This window comes from Falco peregrinus, chromosome 1 (assembly GCF_023634155.1).
Source record: "Falco peregrinus isolate bFalPer1 chromosome 1, bFalPer1.pri, whole genome shotgun sequence".
Classification (NCBI taxonomy): Eukaryota; Metazoa; Chordata; class Aves; order Falconiformes; family Falconidae; genus Falco; species Falco peregrinus.
The window spans coordinates 48581130-48597200 of NC_073721.1; the positions used below are offsets into that span (position 1 = coordinate 48581130).

Genomic DNA, 16071 nt, shown 5'->3' on the forward strand with positions numbered 1-16071 from the left:
AGGTTTAACAGGAGAGATCGAACGGTGCTGCCGGCAGCAAGGACCACAACGTTCCCACGGATGCTGTGGGATGGACATGCCTCAGCCCGCGCTTCTCCGACCACGAGCCCCGGTGCCAACGCATCTCCATCCGACCCCTCCAGCCCTCTGCAACGCAAGGAACGGAGGCAGACTGGTGTGGAGACAGAGCCGGGGATGTCCAGGCAAGGTGGCCCGCGATACACTCCCCACATCCATCCTCCCCTCTGCCCACCTGTCGAAGATGGCCCCGACGCCAGCGCTGTGCGCGCTGTTCCGGTGCACGTGCAGCCCGGTGGCTAAGAGGATCCCGTCTTTCACGGCTATGGAGCGGTGGGAGAAGGAGGCGATGAGGAGCTCATTCCACCCTGGGGAGGAGAAAACAACCAAGGCCGCAGGTTAGAGCCACCGGGTCCTCAGTGGGTTCGAGAATCAGCAACATCACCTCCCTGGTGCTAAAAAGAGAGGAGGAAACCACTCAAGAACTGCCTTTGCTAGAGTAACGTGGCTGGATATGGGAAGGGAAGGGGGAGCCAACCCATTCTTGGATGTCAGGGAAGGAAAAAACTGTTAAGGAACAAATGCACTAAAAATATAAGGCTAATAGGGGAAGTAGTTTCCTCTATAAACCTTGCAGGCACCAGAGCAAACAGCTCTCTGCCCTGCTCCTCTCACCGTGAACCTACGAGTGGGTGTGGAGCCCTGCACTCCCCCTCTGACCTTCTACGCCATGCCTCTGAGCAGTTAAAAACCTATTAACGCTTTACATCAGCTAATTGGGCTCATTTTCAGGCCCTAATGGGGCACAGAAGTTCATTCACCATTATTCAGCTGTGTAAATCGGGACCAGGAAAACTCTTGCTTGCAGGTTTGTTGCTTCTGCTGTATAAATGCTGGAAGGGATTGCCTTCCCTCCCACCTGCCACTGCCACCATCCACTGCGTGGATGTCCCACGTCCACGGCTGCTGCTCTAACAGCTTTCCATAGCTACTCAGAAATCAGCTTTTGTCTTACTAGTTACCAGACATGCTGCTTCAGGAGATAGGGAAATAAATCCCCTGAGCCCCGACACCACGGGAGCAGTTTGAGTTGGTTACAAATGGGGAAGGGACGGGAGATGCGACCTCCCTTCCAGCTCCCCTGCTTAATTTAATACTTCAAATTCTTAAATGCATTACTGGCTGAGTTCAAGAATGCCTGAAGCAAACCCATCACAAGAAGAAATGCTGTAAAGCTTGAAGGGTGGAAATTTGGTGACTTTCAAGCAGGAGAGGCATTTTCAGTAAGACAAGATGGGTCTTCTGCAACACTCATCACGTGGCGGATTTACCTGGCCTGAAAAAGTTCTGCTGTCCAGAACACAGGGCTACTTGGCAGGGTCCAGATATGTTAGGATATTTGGTTTATTTTTTTTCCCAGGCTGGAAAAGCAATACAACAATATCCTTCACCTCCTCTCCAGCCACAGAAACACATCTTTTCTCGCTGGCTGGAACAAATACAAGGTCCACGTGTGCTGTATTTACCTACTGCTGCAGACATGGGTTGTGCCATTAGAAATGTTGACAAGGAATAAAGTTCACTCTTTCCTAAGCGGCCGCAGAATGTTTCCACCCCAGTCACGGGAACATTTATTCAGCTATTTACTGGGCGAGGCCTGGCACTTGCAGAGGGATTGCAACACTGTGAAACCCAAGGAGGACGGAGGAGAAGATGTGTGATGGCACCAGGAGCCTGCAAAAGCCACGCTCCGCGGCTCAGTAGCAACTCCCAGAGTCGTGGTGCCTCCCACCAGCCATCACACGCAGACCGACAGCAACCCCCCACGCAGCCCCTCCATGCAGCTCCAACCCACAGAAACCAAAGCTGGTTCTGTCCCTCCACAGCACCAGCCTTCACAGCGCTGCCCTGCCTCTTGGCCATCACCCAGCACCCCTCTGCTGCGGCTCCGCACAGCCCCAGCGGCTCCAAATCCAGCCTCCCGCCTGTCAAGAAGATGTGAAAGCGGTGAGGCTGCGGGGTGCCACCAGCATCTGTGCTGGGCTTATTCCCGCTAAGGAGCACTGAATTAATCTGCATCCTCCAGATGAATTATTCCCATTTAGAGCTGGGACATTTGGGCTGAAATGGGGAACCTATTTCTACCCGGTGCTTTCACCAGAGCATCCCCAAAATGCTGACAGGACAAAGAGGCAAGCAGGAAAAATTAGGTACAATAACCACAGGCAGCAAATCCGAGATAAGAGATCAAACAAGTCTACCCAAGGAGTTCTGCATTTCAGCCCAAGCTCTAGAGAAGCAGAGCAGATCCCTTTGACTCCTGCGACTCCTTTCTCATCAAACACGGTGGCTCCAGCCTCCGGGGATGCTCTGGCTCCTCCGGGGTAGGGAAGGCACCTGGCTGCGCAGTGACCATCATGTTAATCCATCTCACCACCAAGTTTCCCCACCAGCCCTACAAAATGAACTGTAGCTGCAGAGATGTAGTGCTCAGCATCCTTTGCCAGGCTGGCCTCAACGCGGAGAAAACATCAGGTTATTCCTGTCTCAGCCACAGCAAGCTTAGAAACAAGAAAACCTAGGGAAAACAGGCTGGAAAAAGATGGGTTTCCTTCTCTTCCAAAACACTCAGGAAGGGAAGATTTCTAAATGATTCAGGATTAGAGGAAAGCTACTGCCGGCCCACCCGGCACCACTCCTCCAAAGATGCGTGCTTCACTTAATTTTGCCTCCAAGGATGCATGACTGAACCTGACTGACGCTCTTAGCTAAATTTTAATACTTAAATATTTCATGGGCAGCTGTTCTCAGCAGGCTGCTCTCCCCACTCAATAATAGATAGAGCCACTGGTTAAAAGACTTGGGGGAGGTCATCTGAGGCCCCATCAGAGATGCTTGGAGCAGGGAGCCCATCGGAGCTGCTCCAGGTGCCAGGGGGTTAGAGCCACCATGAAATTTGGGATGTGATGGGGTCTGCAGCCCCATCTCCTCCTGTACCACGGAGTGGCCCCTCCAGGACGCCAGCTCGGAGTCGGTCATAACATGCACCAGCACAAAGGCAAGAACATCAGGTCAGAAAATCTCCAGTTCAGCTTTCACAAGCTTTCTTCTAAAGAGAAAGGAAAACCTTGAACTGTTGCTGTGGGTCTTGTTTCCATTTCACAAAAGAAAAAGGAAGCTTTTTGTCTGAAACCAGTTCTTCCCTGCGATACTTGCAGAAAGCCCTGAAAGATTTCTATAGAGATGCCTCCTCTGCTCATCCACTCTCACAAGAGGCTCTAGAGACGCTCTTCAAAAATACAGTTTTTGCATTTTCTAGAGGTCCCCGAGCCAGCTCTGGCAACACACCCACCTACGGAAGAGCTAGCAGGAGCTGTCCAGGGAGGCATGGGACTTGGCCAAGCCTGTAGCAAGAATAAAACCCCCAAATTCTCCATTCCCAGACTATTGCCATAAGCACTAGATGAAATGTGACTATAAAAATCTCCTTTCAGTAATATAAGAAGAGTGGAAAACCTACACCAGTAACTGGTGTGCCTTAATCGCCCAGAAACCATTGAGGTCAAGGACTGCAGGGAGGTTGCAAGAGGGACTGGGTAGTTGTATGTAGGGCCGAGGTACGCAGTTATGCTAGTTGACAGTCAATAAAAAAAATACAGAAAGTATTTAGATTCATACATCTGGGCTATAGTCAGCCTTATTAAACAGAATGATAGCTAGTGCTTGTGCGGTGGGAAGAGGGAAACATCTCATCATCCTCCTGCTCTGGTGTCCTTATACCTTCTCCTGAAGCAACCAGGACAGACCTTGGACCGGCAGAGTTCTGGCAGTTTCTACGTTTTATGTTGAAGTGAATACCTTGCACTTGGTTCTTAAAGCATTTTCCTGCCCAGTTTCATGGGCATTTATTTTGGGGTACACACTTTCTACAGTAAGAAGCCAGGAATGCTGCCATCAAGGTAGATCAGCGGTGTCTCATCTACAGAGACCGTGAACCCGAGGCCAGAAGAGTGCAGAGAGAAGAGCACACACTCCGCTGGCTTTTCCCCTTTTGAATTTCCAACAAAAGTGCATTTTGGGGAAACAAGAGGAACTTTTAAAACTACCAGGGACTTCAGAGTCCCCGGCTTACTTGGGTTTGGCTGCCAGACTGGTTCACTCCAGGTACCTTGCCCGCTCCCTCTGCTCTGCACCGGGCTCCTCCGTCATCCCCTTTTAAATTCTCTGGACTAGCCAAGGTCGCTGTCTCTCATCGCCAAGCCGAGAGCTGGGTGTCACCGCCAGCCATCAACGTCTCATTTCCTCCCCCAGTGTCACCCTTCACATGGAGTTTGTCCTCTGCTGGAAGTGGCTTCATCCATCCCACTGACCACTTGCCTTCCTCTTCGTTTACAGGAGCAAAACCCTCTGTTGCATAAAGCCGAAGTCTTTTTAATCACTTATCTGATGACTGGAGCTACGCAAAGAGCTTCACGCCTAAAATGCGCCTTGTTGAACTCTGCTCCTTATTTCTTGCCATCCCCAGTCTTTGCACACAACCTGCCAGCAGCAGGGGCTTGCATGTACTTGTTGGGAGAAGACCCTCTTTACAGCTAACTGCTTTCCACTTCCCAAAGCCTCCGTTCCTGCAGACCCCCTGCCGCACAAGGAAATTTAAAATAAGTCCAGAGAATTTTATTTTCATCTTGGTGGGTGGGAGAGGGAGGGTGATGTATTTTTCTCCCCTTTCTGGTTTTAATTAGGATCAAACATTTTAGTTTGATGAAATTTCATGGGAGTCCCGAGCCCACTCGGTCTTTCAAGTCTCAGCTTGGGAGGAAGGCAGCGTGTAGCTCCCTTGGCTTCAACCACCCAGCGCACATCTCTGAGCACCTCACTCATCACAGATGAAGCCAGGCCATTTTTCAGCCGATCGGCAGCTGGTGGAACATTTTGGACCACATTCAGCAACACGTCCCTTGGGGCTTTTTAAATCCTATTTAGAAATTGAATTATCAGAGACTATTACTCAGAATCGGTTAACAGCTTTCAAGTTGCCGGGACCTAAATCTAAGTGTAATACCTGTCACTGGCAAGATGTAGGACTTCTCCGACCCTGTGCCGGAGCCCGCGCGGGGACAGTTCCCACTCACCTGCTCTGAGCAAGATGACCTGGTCATCCAGGGGCAGCTCGGAGAAGTGGGGGATCCTCTTGGCCCACTCCACCAGGGTGAAGAGCTGTTTGTCTGCTGCCTGGCATATGTTCGTCACTGGGTCATTGGGCTGCCAAGAGAAGGAGATGGAAAGGCTTGGAGAGGGCAGAGCAAGGAGGAGAAGCTGGGAGGAGCAGCTGAAGGGGCTTGCTGCCTCCCTGCTGCAGGGAAGGACCCCAGAGTCAGGAGCACCCCAGACGCGGACGTTATCAGTCACAGGGAAAGGAGGTGACTTGGCTTCTCCACCACACGGTTTTAAATAGTTTTTAGCCAGTTCCAAAACAGGAACCAGGAGTGCTGAGACCCAATATCCATCACACTGACTGATGAACCAAATGAGCTCCAGCCCAGGGAAGGGCGGGCTCCTGCGCCTGTGCAGCACGCACGCTCCCCGTGCCAGCATCTCCCAGCTCGATAAACCAGCACCAAAGGGGGCATTACAGAAAAAAGAAAAACCCTTTCCTTTGAAATATTATCCAGTAACAAAAACCATCTGTTCTCAAGGAGGACAGTCAGCCTAAACACACCAAATCCCTGTTTAAAGGAACTGCTAACAGCTCAAGTGGGCTTGTGATTAGGAACTGGAAGAGCCCGTCTAACCCTGGCGAAGACAGACCTTGCTAGTACGAGTGTGTATATAGAGTTCAGCTCTCTGGACAGGGATGTATGAGCCCCTCTACATATCCCGCCGTAATCCCTGCTGATATCTAGCAGCTTTGATTGTACAATTATTTTTCTTTCATGTCCTTAAAAGAGCAGTTTCCAAATCAGAGGAGGAGTGTTTACTTTACTCCTGTATGGCAGGGGGAAGGGGTGTAAATTCAGACACAAATGCCAGCGTAACCCCTCTCTCCTGCGAGTTTCAGTTTCAGCAGGACAAGGCCATTCCTCATCACCAGCTGGCTGTGCTATGGCAAACCCCTCTCCCAGGCTGGGCAGATGAGGACCACACTGCTAAGTCTCACTCCTGCTCCCCAGAGCCATGCCCTGGACCCCTGCCCAGTCCCCTCCGCTGTCCCCTGGCAGCAAACACAAACTCTGCTCAGTGGCCAATGTCTCCTGTTCTCCAGGCTTAAAATAACCAGCATCTGGCAAGCTGAGGGGCACCCGCCTTCGAAGTATTTTCACCTGTTGCTTGCAGAGATGGATGGGAATGGGCTCGTGTTCAGCAGCGCAGCTGAGGAGTGGGGAGCATCGCTACGGGCATTTTCCCTCCTTGATCTGCCCATCTCCAGCCGCTCCCGGAGGGGTACAAGGGCAGAGAAGTCACTCCAAGGGAGATGGGGCTCTGCCCTGGGGAAAGAGATGTGGGCAGGGACTGGGCTTTTTCCCTGGGAGAAGGAGAGAAGATGGGGTTTCTCTCTGGACAACCTGAACTGGTGAGGAGGAGCTTCGCAGGGTGAAGTGTCTCACTGAAAACACAGGGAACGTCAGCATTCCGAGGCATCTGCAGGAAGGGTCACCCATGGCCCAGGCTACAGGCACATCACCAAGTTCAAGTTTGCTCAACAAGCTGGAGCAGCCAGGTGGAGAACCCAGGGCTCCCAGCTCCCACGGGGGTGGGATGGGGATGGATCCCTGCACGCCCCAGAGAGGGACATGACTTATGGGAAACTCCACACTCCAGCAGAACTGGCCCTATGAAGCAACAAGTGCCTGCACAGCCCCACAAAAAGGGTATTCTAGGAAAGCCAGATGTTGCCAAAGCTTTTATCAGGGCAGGCTGTCACTGTCCCTAGGACTCACCCTGATGCAGCAAGCCAGGCTCTGGGTCCCCCAGCCCAGGCTGTACCGCTGGTGCTCTGCAGGCAGCACAAGCTGTACCCAGCCTTCGGCGCTTCCTACAAAGCCTCAGCGAGGGGCCCAGCCTTTAATTACACCTCAGATGGCAGTTCCTGGAACCACCACAGCGCTTCCTGGCAGAACTTAAATCACCTTAGCTTGAGAGGCAGCTAAAAGTATCATCCCTGCAGGATGAAAGGGCCCTGCCTGTCTCCAGGAGGGGATCTGCAAAGTGATGCTAGAAACCCTCCCTGTGCATGGAAAGCAAATCCCCTCCTGCAGTAAATAGCAAGGGCACGGTGCCGGAGTGTGACAGAATGAAAGGACATGTGGGCACCTGATCTTTCTGGAAAACCAGAGCTTGGAGACATCTTCCAGAAGATGGTGACTTGAAACCAGACATTCAAAGGCCAATTAAGAGGTAATGGGGATAACACCTCTCAGTTACAGGCTTTGCCTTTCAGTGGCTGGGAGCCCATCCGAGGTGGTGCTTACGCTGCAGGTGCCCAGCTTTGTGGCTGCCCGGGATGTGGGGCAGCGGCAAACCCATCCTCGTGCCCGGCTGTACGGCCTGGGCACAGCAGTCTCCAGCTCCCAAGGAAGGGGGATCACAGGGGGTCTGGGAGTTCCTGGGACACACAACACAGTGCAGAGGAATCCTGCAGCCGTGCTCATTTACAGTTTGTGGGAACCTCCCAAAGGGTTTATCGCCTTTGCCATGGCCAGCAGCCAGACAACTGTCTCAATTAGCAGTTATTTGCAGTGGCTGAAGAGCTGTTATCAGGGGCTCACCAGCGCAATTACTTTAAGCAAGTGTTTTAGTGATGGTCATCAAAACGCTGAGTCTTGGCACTCTCCTACCACCCAAGGCAGAAGGAGAGCAGATCTGCAAGGGCAGATCCGCCTGTCTTAGCTGCTTTCTGCCTGGCTCAGCATCCTTCCCCATCCTGTCTGCGCCACCCACAAGGATCGTAGCCCGCTGTACTCTCCCCATCACAGGCTTCAAACCGTGAATGTACCCCATCCTCTCTGGTGTCCATCAGATAGATTGACCAGGGGACAGAGATCCCCTCCCGGGTCCCATACCCAGCCTCAGAGCGCACACTTTGTCAGCAATGTGTTTAGATACCAGGGCTGCTGGAACAACTCATGGGCTGCCGCCCCCCTGCCCTCCCCTTTTACCAGCTCTGATGACTGTGCTGAAGCCTCACAGTTGGGTCCCATCCTGTCCCAGGTGGAAAACCCAGTGCCAGTGCCAACCTGGCAAAGCAGAGGGACCTCCCTCAACTACAGTTAGGACCTCTGCTCTCAGAGCAGCCAGGGGACCACGGCACAAGGTGACAGTCACTGACTGGAGAGCATCTGGGAGAGGAGGGTGTTAACTCAGTGGAAATGTCCTTGCAAGAGCTGGAGCCCTCCAGGTCACTGGCAGCTCAATGCAGATGAGCTAAGGTGTGCAGGGGCACAAATGGAAGGACCCAACATACCAGGCTAATAGGAAACAGCTTGTGTTTCACCGTGTGTCTATTAGGGACTGAATTTGTCTGCCTCTCCATCACAGGAGCTCTCTGGGGAGGGCCGGGCGGAGGGCAGCTCCTCAGTCTTCCGTCTTCCCTCGCCTCATCCAGTGGCCTCGTCACTGCGAGCTGCTGATCTCATACATCTGCTAAACCCGCTACAAATGTCACCCCATCGACAGAAGCCGCTTGACAATAATAGGGCATTTCAACAAGCCTCCTGCTTCTATTTAGATGCAACACACATCCTTGTTCACAGTAATGCGTGTTGAATTATGCAGGAACCAGCTTTCAATTTGCTACAAGAGACTGAGGAGATGCAGTGCCAGACGAAGCCATTTATTTCAGCTTGCTCTCTGGGGTTTGTTTTCAAGTCAGCACAATGCTGGATACAACTCCCCTGAAGTATTTTTAATCCTGATAGCCGTCAGAGCCTCTACCAGCCCCTCGCTAACCACGAGCTGCCTCCTCCAAAAAAAAGCCCCTTGCAGCTTCACGGAGCTGGGACCCTATGGCTGGAGGGCAGCGCTGTCTGCAGGTGAAACGGGGCTCTCAAATGCAGGTGAGCACCCTGGCCCTGTACCTGCTTCTGGAGAGTTTCAACGAGGATTTGGCTCTGTCTGTAGCAGGAAGCCTTAGGCACTGGAAAGCCTCACCTAGCAAGTCGGTCATAGCATCCTTACAGGTAAAGGCCAAAAAGAACATCCCATAGAGGCAGTCAAGACTTAAGACGCCAACAAGGAGTGGCCTGACTCTGAGATCTCCTGTCAAGCCCTGCCAGATTAGGTATTTTTGGCTCAACCCTCCAAACCTCATATAAAGAAAGACATAAAGTATTATTGTAGCAGCAAATATATACTGCAGAGTCCTTCCACTTGCTAGAAATAGCTGCATTTCATCATCTCAGCCTCACAGACACCTAGCACAGAGCAATAGGAAACGCAGAGGGATATTTCAGTGTACAATCCTGCTCTCCGGGTTAGCCAGCCTGCACTGGTGCAGCCCCAGCTGTACCTCCGTGCCCCCCTGAAGGACTGCTAGGCAGCCAGGAGATGCTCCCCGCTCCAGCAGCCTCCCCAGCAGCAAGGCTGGCAATAGCTACCAGGGTACTGGGGTAATTTATTCCCTCCCCAGTCCTGATGACACCTTGCAGCGGCGGTGCCCCCTCCTGCTGACACAGCGTGCCATGGGATGTGCGTGCCTGCCAGAAGGCATCGCCGAAGGGCAAGTGGGAAATTAAACGTGTGAGGCTGACCCCAGCCCCAAAAGCACACGCACAGTGGTGCACGGCAATTTATTTTTCTCCTCTCTCTCTCCATCTCTTTGCTTTGAGGCTTCCCAGTCCCTCAGTACGCCAGAGGTCTCCTGGTATAGCCAGGCGTAGGGGTAATTAGCCCCACTCCTGACCCTACCACTCTATTAGTTGCCTCAACTGCAGCCCTACCTTTTAGAGGCATTCCTCTATTCCCAGTACTTTCGCGGGAACGGGTGCTGGCTATTGAGGAAAGGAAACGGCATCCTATGCTGCCTGGACTGGGCAGCAAGTACCTTCTCTGCCACAGGGCCCTTTATGAGGGCTTTGCATAGGGTCGATACTAGAAACAGAATTTCAGAGGATAGGCTGGCTCCCACATCTGGAGGCAGCTGCTTTGCTCATTACAGCTCCTGGCTCTTCTACTGCCCTGTCAGCTATCTCTTGTTTACACAAAGTCCTGTTAAAGCCCTGATGCTTCAAGCGGGCCCTGTTATAATGCAAGCTTCCAAAGGGGAAAGGAACTCGAAGGCAAACTTCTCAGCAAGCTTCCCCAGGTTTTCTCTTCTTAGAGCCAAGCAGCTGTATAATTTTTCATCTGAAAAGTCACACCCTGATTTTACAGCTCTTATCTCTTCGCACTTCAGCCACGCAGGTCTCTTTATTGGCTTGACTGGACTCTGAGCTCTTCAGAGCATGGAGCGTCTTCTGCATTTTAGAACTAAGGGCTGTTAACTAAAGTAAGTCTTCTCTGTAAGCCCTTCTAATCTGTGCCTTACAGTGTCTGTTCCTTCCCTATGGCTGTGAGGCAGCAAGTACCAATGCTGGTGGCTGTGCAGGGGCACGGGGTTTGCTTTCCTCAGGTTTTCATCTAAGCTCCCCCACGGCGCCTACAGCAGACCTAAGCTGCGTATCTGAGCTCTGTTTCTTTCCCGCTAAGATAACCCCTCTCTGACCTAGGCTCACCGGTGTATTCGTGCCAGGGCAATCCTGGTGCCCCCCCACCACCCCTTCTGTCCCGAGTGCCTGGGATGGGGTCGGGGCCAAGGGGAGTGCTGCCTTACCGAGCTCGGCGTCAAGCCCATATTTGCTTCAATGTATGTCTCTGTCTTTGGCTCCACCGCAAGTTCAGCTTCCAAGATCTTCTCCACAGGCATGTCCTCGTTGGCGCTACTTGTTGATTCCACCTCATTCTCATTGCGGTCCTTCCCTCGCTGCCTCTCCTCCTGGACAGCTGGACGTGGACAGAGAAGGGACAGTGTCAGACTAAGGCTCCCAGCCACGGTGTCACCGGCTGAGCTGGGACCCTGAAGCTCCATGGAGCTACAGGTGCTCCTTAGCCACAACAACCTAAAGCATCCTCAGACCTATAGGATCACACAGACATCTGATGTCTTGTTCTCCCACCTGACCTTTCCACCAGTGTGGTCAGTGGGTCTCAGGCTTGGACAGTCCGAGGGGGGGTGAGGTTTGGGGGAGCTGCTGTGTGTGTGCTCCCCTGGGAGCACGGCGAGGGAGGCTCCCGCTCCTCTGCTGGGAAACTCTCCTCTCTGCAGAGGGAGAGGTCTCAGAAACAAAAAGGTTGAAGGCAAATGATGAAAAGCCAAGGAAGCCACACGGCAAGTCACCGCGGGAGAGGAAAACAGACGGGTGAAGTGATGGCATAAGAGAATCCTAAAGAAAAGAGAAATCAGCCAGTTTAAAGCCTAAGTCCAGAGTTCAGCTACGTTCTGAGCCTGTTAGTGCTGAACTTCTGTGGAGGTCACGTCATGCATCTAACTCCCTGGTTCAGCAGTGACGCCAATGGCCACCGCGAGGCTCCGTGGCAGGTCAGTGCTACTGTGGGACAGGCGCTGGGAGCAGGGATCTGCTGGCAGGCACTCTATGCAAACCACCATCCTGTCTTTGTCTCTCAGCAGTTTCTAAACAGACAGGAGAGACCTGTCCCAAATCCTGTGTGGTAGGAGTAATCTAGCCAGAAGCATGTCACATGCTGATGAGTTAATGTCTGAGCAGTACATAGATGAAAAACACTTATTAGATGCTAATAGCATTATTATTAATGGTCTCCCTTTGAAACCGGCACACACACTTTCCCTAAACCTGGAAAGTAGCTTTATGCAGACAGTTACATCGGTAACCATCTCCTTCTCAATCATCACGTCACATACCCGAAATCACACGCTTTTCCACACACCGTTGTTTCCCACAGCGCATTTTAGCTCAAACGAGTTGAGAACAGCCCAAGCAACAGGAGTTCCCATCGCTGGTCATGACAGACAAGTCCCTGAACTTATCCAGCTCTTTGTTGAGAACTGAATGAAGCATTCAGTAATGTAAAAGGCCTGCTATTTATTGACAATTATCCTAACGCTTTACCTCTCCACCGAATTTGAAGCTGGTTATGCGACGTTAAGAAAAAGCAGCAGGGGCACAGGTATTGTTCTAGGGAAATCAGAGCTGTCCGTAACACAATAAGGCTCTTTAGGCAATCAACGGGACCAGCTCTCCGCCAAGAGCAAGAATAAAACCTAGAATATAAACCTTACTTCTTAAAACCCAGGAAATTAAGACACATGCTCAAAGAGACCTATATGGACATTGATCCCATTAACCCAGCTCCACCCCAGCACGCGAAAGCCTGGGGCCAGTTTCCACTGCTCGCCCTCCTCCCGCCGTGGCCGCCGGGGCAGCGCTGCTGTTTGCTGCACGTCAGCAGCGCTCAGGCTCCTTCCATGTGAAAGCTGTTACGCACAAAGCAAGAGGTTATTTTTTGCAAACTGCTCTTAAGTTTATGGGCTGCGGAGGCTCCCGAGGCCCATGCAACGTTTGCTGCTCGTCTGCCGGAGCCAGGTGGGCTGCCACTGTCGAAAGCTCAGATTTGTGTCGTGGCTTTTGTCCATCTGGCTCCTGTCTGGCAGGGATTCTTCACTTTTTCAGGCCAACATGAAATCCTCCTCAGATTTCTCCCCCCACCCCTACTCCTGCTTTCTCAATCATCAAAAGCCTAGAAATTTTTGCTTAATGCCAACCCTTCTTCAACAGCACAGATGCACCAAAAACTCCTTTGGGCACATTAGAAGAGATAAAACACCTACTAAATAACAGAAAAGCCTAAGAGAAAGGCAACCCTCAACAAATGGGATTTTATAAAATGACTTAAATGCCAAAGACCTGATGCACACTCGCAGCAGATCTCAAGGATAAAGGTGCAAAGCGTGGTTCCTTGCTCCGAGATCGACCACCTCCACTGCTCCACCGGGAAGGAGTGTTAGTCCAAAAAACATCCTCTTGCTCAGCCACCAGTGACTTCGCTGGACACCGGGATTTGTGGGAAAGCCCTGCAGAGGTCTGGGGAGATAGTGGCTACTTAAAGCCTTATATCTGCAAATCTCAACCTCATCAAAACCAACAGCCACATTCTTGGGGGTAAAAAATCAGATACACTTGAAGGGTTATAGGAGAGCGAATCTTACAGGTCATCACGACAGCATTGGCTAGTGATTAGGCTGAATCTAGGGGATATAAACGATAGATGGAAGAGACAGATGGAAAGAGATTATACACGTAAGTAGTTATTTCTATTCATCTGTGCTTTGAGCTGCTACACCAGCAAGTTGGTGCTGCTGCTCGCTGCAGAGCCGGTCAGCGGACAGCTGACTCATCCCAGCCTGCTCAGCCCCACAAAAACCCTTGACACTCGCCCCTGCCCAGCTGGCCGCCGGCAGCAATGACACACCAGGCAGAGCAGATGGCGTATTCTCACAGAGTATGTCCAGGTCCAAAGATAAACCAAGCCCTTGCCAGGCAGAGCACTACCTGCTTTGCTACCCCTGTTTTCCAAGACCAGACAACCCTCTTCAAAGCCAGGACAAGGCTGGCATCACCCTATGAACCCCCCTGCAGCTTGGATGACCTCCATCCATCCCCTGTCCCTGGAAAGGAAAGCAGCGACCATTTCCTAACGCTGTGCTCAGGGACACTGTTATCCTCCCTTCCCCCTAAGAAGCTGCTTCGTGCGCAGGTCTTCGCCGAGGTGTGCATCTGCGGGATGAGGTGGCTGTACCGCATGAAGGTCAGTCGCTGCTTGCTCACAGGACCCGTGTTACCAGGTGTTTATGAACCTGACCTGTTCCTCACTTGGAAAAGACGCAGGACACCAGCCCAGCCCTGGCTGTTGGATGTAGCTTTCAGGGATGCCTGCGAGGCAGCGACTCCTCTAGATGCTGGCTCAGTTGTAGATGCTATTTTCCCTCCCTACGGGCAGTTCAAGGAATGAAGTGGGAACAGCTTCACTCTTCGGGTGAGCAACAGGTTCGCTCCTGCAACAGCTCTGTGCCTGCCCTTGGGGCACAGCTGCCAGTGCACACATGAACTCCCCTCCGATGGTCATCTTACTGTCACCTCGTTCTTCCAGGCGTGGCACTCCCAAAGTGATCCCAGTCCAGGATCCTGAGGTTGAATTCGTTTCAAATCTCCACTGTTTCAAGTCTCCACTTCCCCAGTTTCAGGTTCACCCTGAAGCATCACACAGCTCCAGGGGAGGCAAGCCCAACACGTTGTCCTGAAAGGCACAGGGATTTGCAGTCAGCATTTCTTGTATTCAGTGGGTTCCAAGAACTGGGCTTCCCTGCAGATGCGGCCACCCTTGCCACCCGTGCTTCAAAAGCTCGGCAGAACTGAGAGGGCATCCAAGGTGCAAGGAGCAAGCAAAAGCATCTAAGAGCTGCCAGTCATACGGCTTCATAGCAGAGTCCTCCAGGTCTCTGATCTCCACTGGCATAAGCCCAGTGGTAGATGTTGGCAATTTACTGCCCTCGGTATTTCCCCAGACCTGCTGAGGAGCTGACCCGCCGGTGCTCCTTAGTAGAGACGCTGAGGGACACATCGCTGTTTCAGAAAAGCATGGGGACTATGTTTCTTGAGATGTAGGAAGAAACAGCAGGTGGGGTTGGGGAAAGGAAAGAAGGAGCAAGCATTCGAGCAGATCAGCTTTACAAGTAAATAAAAAAATCATGCAATATGGGATGTTCATGTGAAGGAAAATCTTCAGCAGTGAGGAGACCCCCTCACCATAAAGACCTACAACCTTATCTCCACTCCCCACTCCCACTGGGGACTAGTCCAATAAACCATAGCGGAGAGAACAAAAATACATTTTTCAAATGGATTGGGTCTGGAAGCTGGGTTTCTTTGTGGCTTTGTTTTTTATTTATCTCCTAAAAAAAAAGAGAAATACAAACGTGGTAGCTGCATGGCAGCTTGTCTGGTAAGATTGAAACGGGAATACCTTGTTCTTCTCGGCTTCCCAGAAGTCCTGTGCGCCGGGATGGATGGTGCTCCATCCCTGTAACACAGTAAAATTTAGAGACAAAGATCATTATTTCATTTGGGTTTTGTTGCTTCTACTGGATTTTTCTCTTCCTTTCATGTAAGCTGTAAATATGAAAAAACAGAGGGGTTCTGCAACTGGCTCCTCCAACCAAATTCTCCCTTGTGGCACAATGTATATTTAAGAAAAAATAAATATTCCCAGCTCTAGGGAGGCCACAGAATGCTTCTCCCTCCTGCCTCACATGCAATGCTTCGCAGGACTAGCAAGGACAGGACACAGAGTGGCAGTCCAGGGGACCTGTTTCTGCTGCTGGCTCGCGTCTCCTGCCCACCATCGATGCCCCCTCTGCACCGTGCCCTTCTGTGCAGTGGGGTGGCTAAGCTTCTGCTCAAGAGGACCTTGGGAAGAGGAATAAACTACGGGGCGCTGTGATAACAAGGCACTTGACGGCATGACCTGCAAGGACCTTTCCAAACCTCAGCTGGGCTGTCTTGCTCTCACTACAGTAAGATGGTGATAATGAAGTAAAGGGCTGGAGAACGCCTCCCCGCTGCTGTGGGCTGAGCTGCCGCTCACCAGGCGGAGGGAAGGGCTGGCGAGGACTCTGCAAGACCAGCGTCTCCCATCGCACTCAATCACTGCCTCAGCAAACGGGCTTGTCTGGACAAGCAACCAGGCTTCTCTCGGATGGATGCGGGGAAGCCATCGAGAGGAGCCCATGTCCTTGTCCTTCCACCTCACCGCGTAGGCTGTTGGACGAGATTCACTCTTAGGACTGTGCTGTTCCCAGTGATGCTACTTTTTCTGGTCATGAGCGTGGCACTGCATTTGATCAATGGTGTGGGTCTATTCATCTTAAATGCAGGAGGTGAGCCAGGCACATTGCTTGCTGCAACCCAGAAATCAGTCTCCTGCGAGGCAAAGCAGTCCCAAGCTGTCATTACACCAGCCCTGTCTGCCACGCCGTGTTTCCAG

General features: G+C 51.9%; 1 protein-coding gene across 6 annotated transcripts in view; it reads right to left on the reverse strand.

Annotated features, from left to right (window-relative positions):
- RXRA (retinoid X receptor alpha) overlaps positions 1-16071 on the reverse strand; it is a 119213-nt gene that overhangs the window by 11632 nt on the left and 91510 nt on the right. For 5 of the 6 annotated variants that reach the window (XM_055801112.1, XM_027778056.2, XM_027778059.2 and 2 more), the window contains exons 5-8: positions 15052-15108; positions 10826-10995; positions 5151-5280; positions 254-386 (exon numbers count right to left, since the gene is read on the reverse strand). In XM_055801112.1, coding sequence (XP_055657087.1) covers positions 254-386; positions 5151-5280; positions 10826-10995; positions 15052-15108 — 490 coding nt within the window. The remainder of the gene's footprint in view (positions 1-253; positions 387-5150; positions 5281-10825; positions 10996-15051; positions 15109-16071) is intronic. The other variant, XM_055801116.1, reaches the window with a different exon arrangement.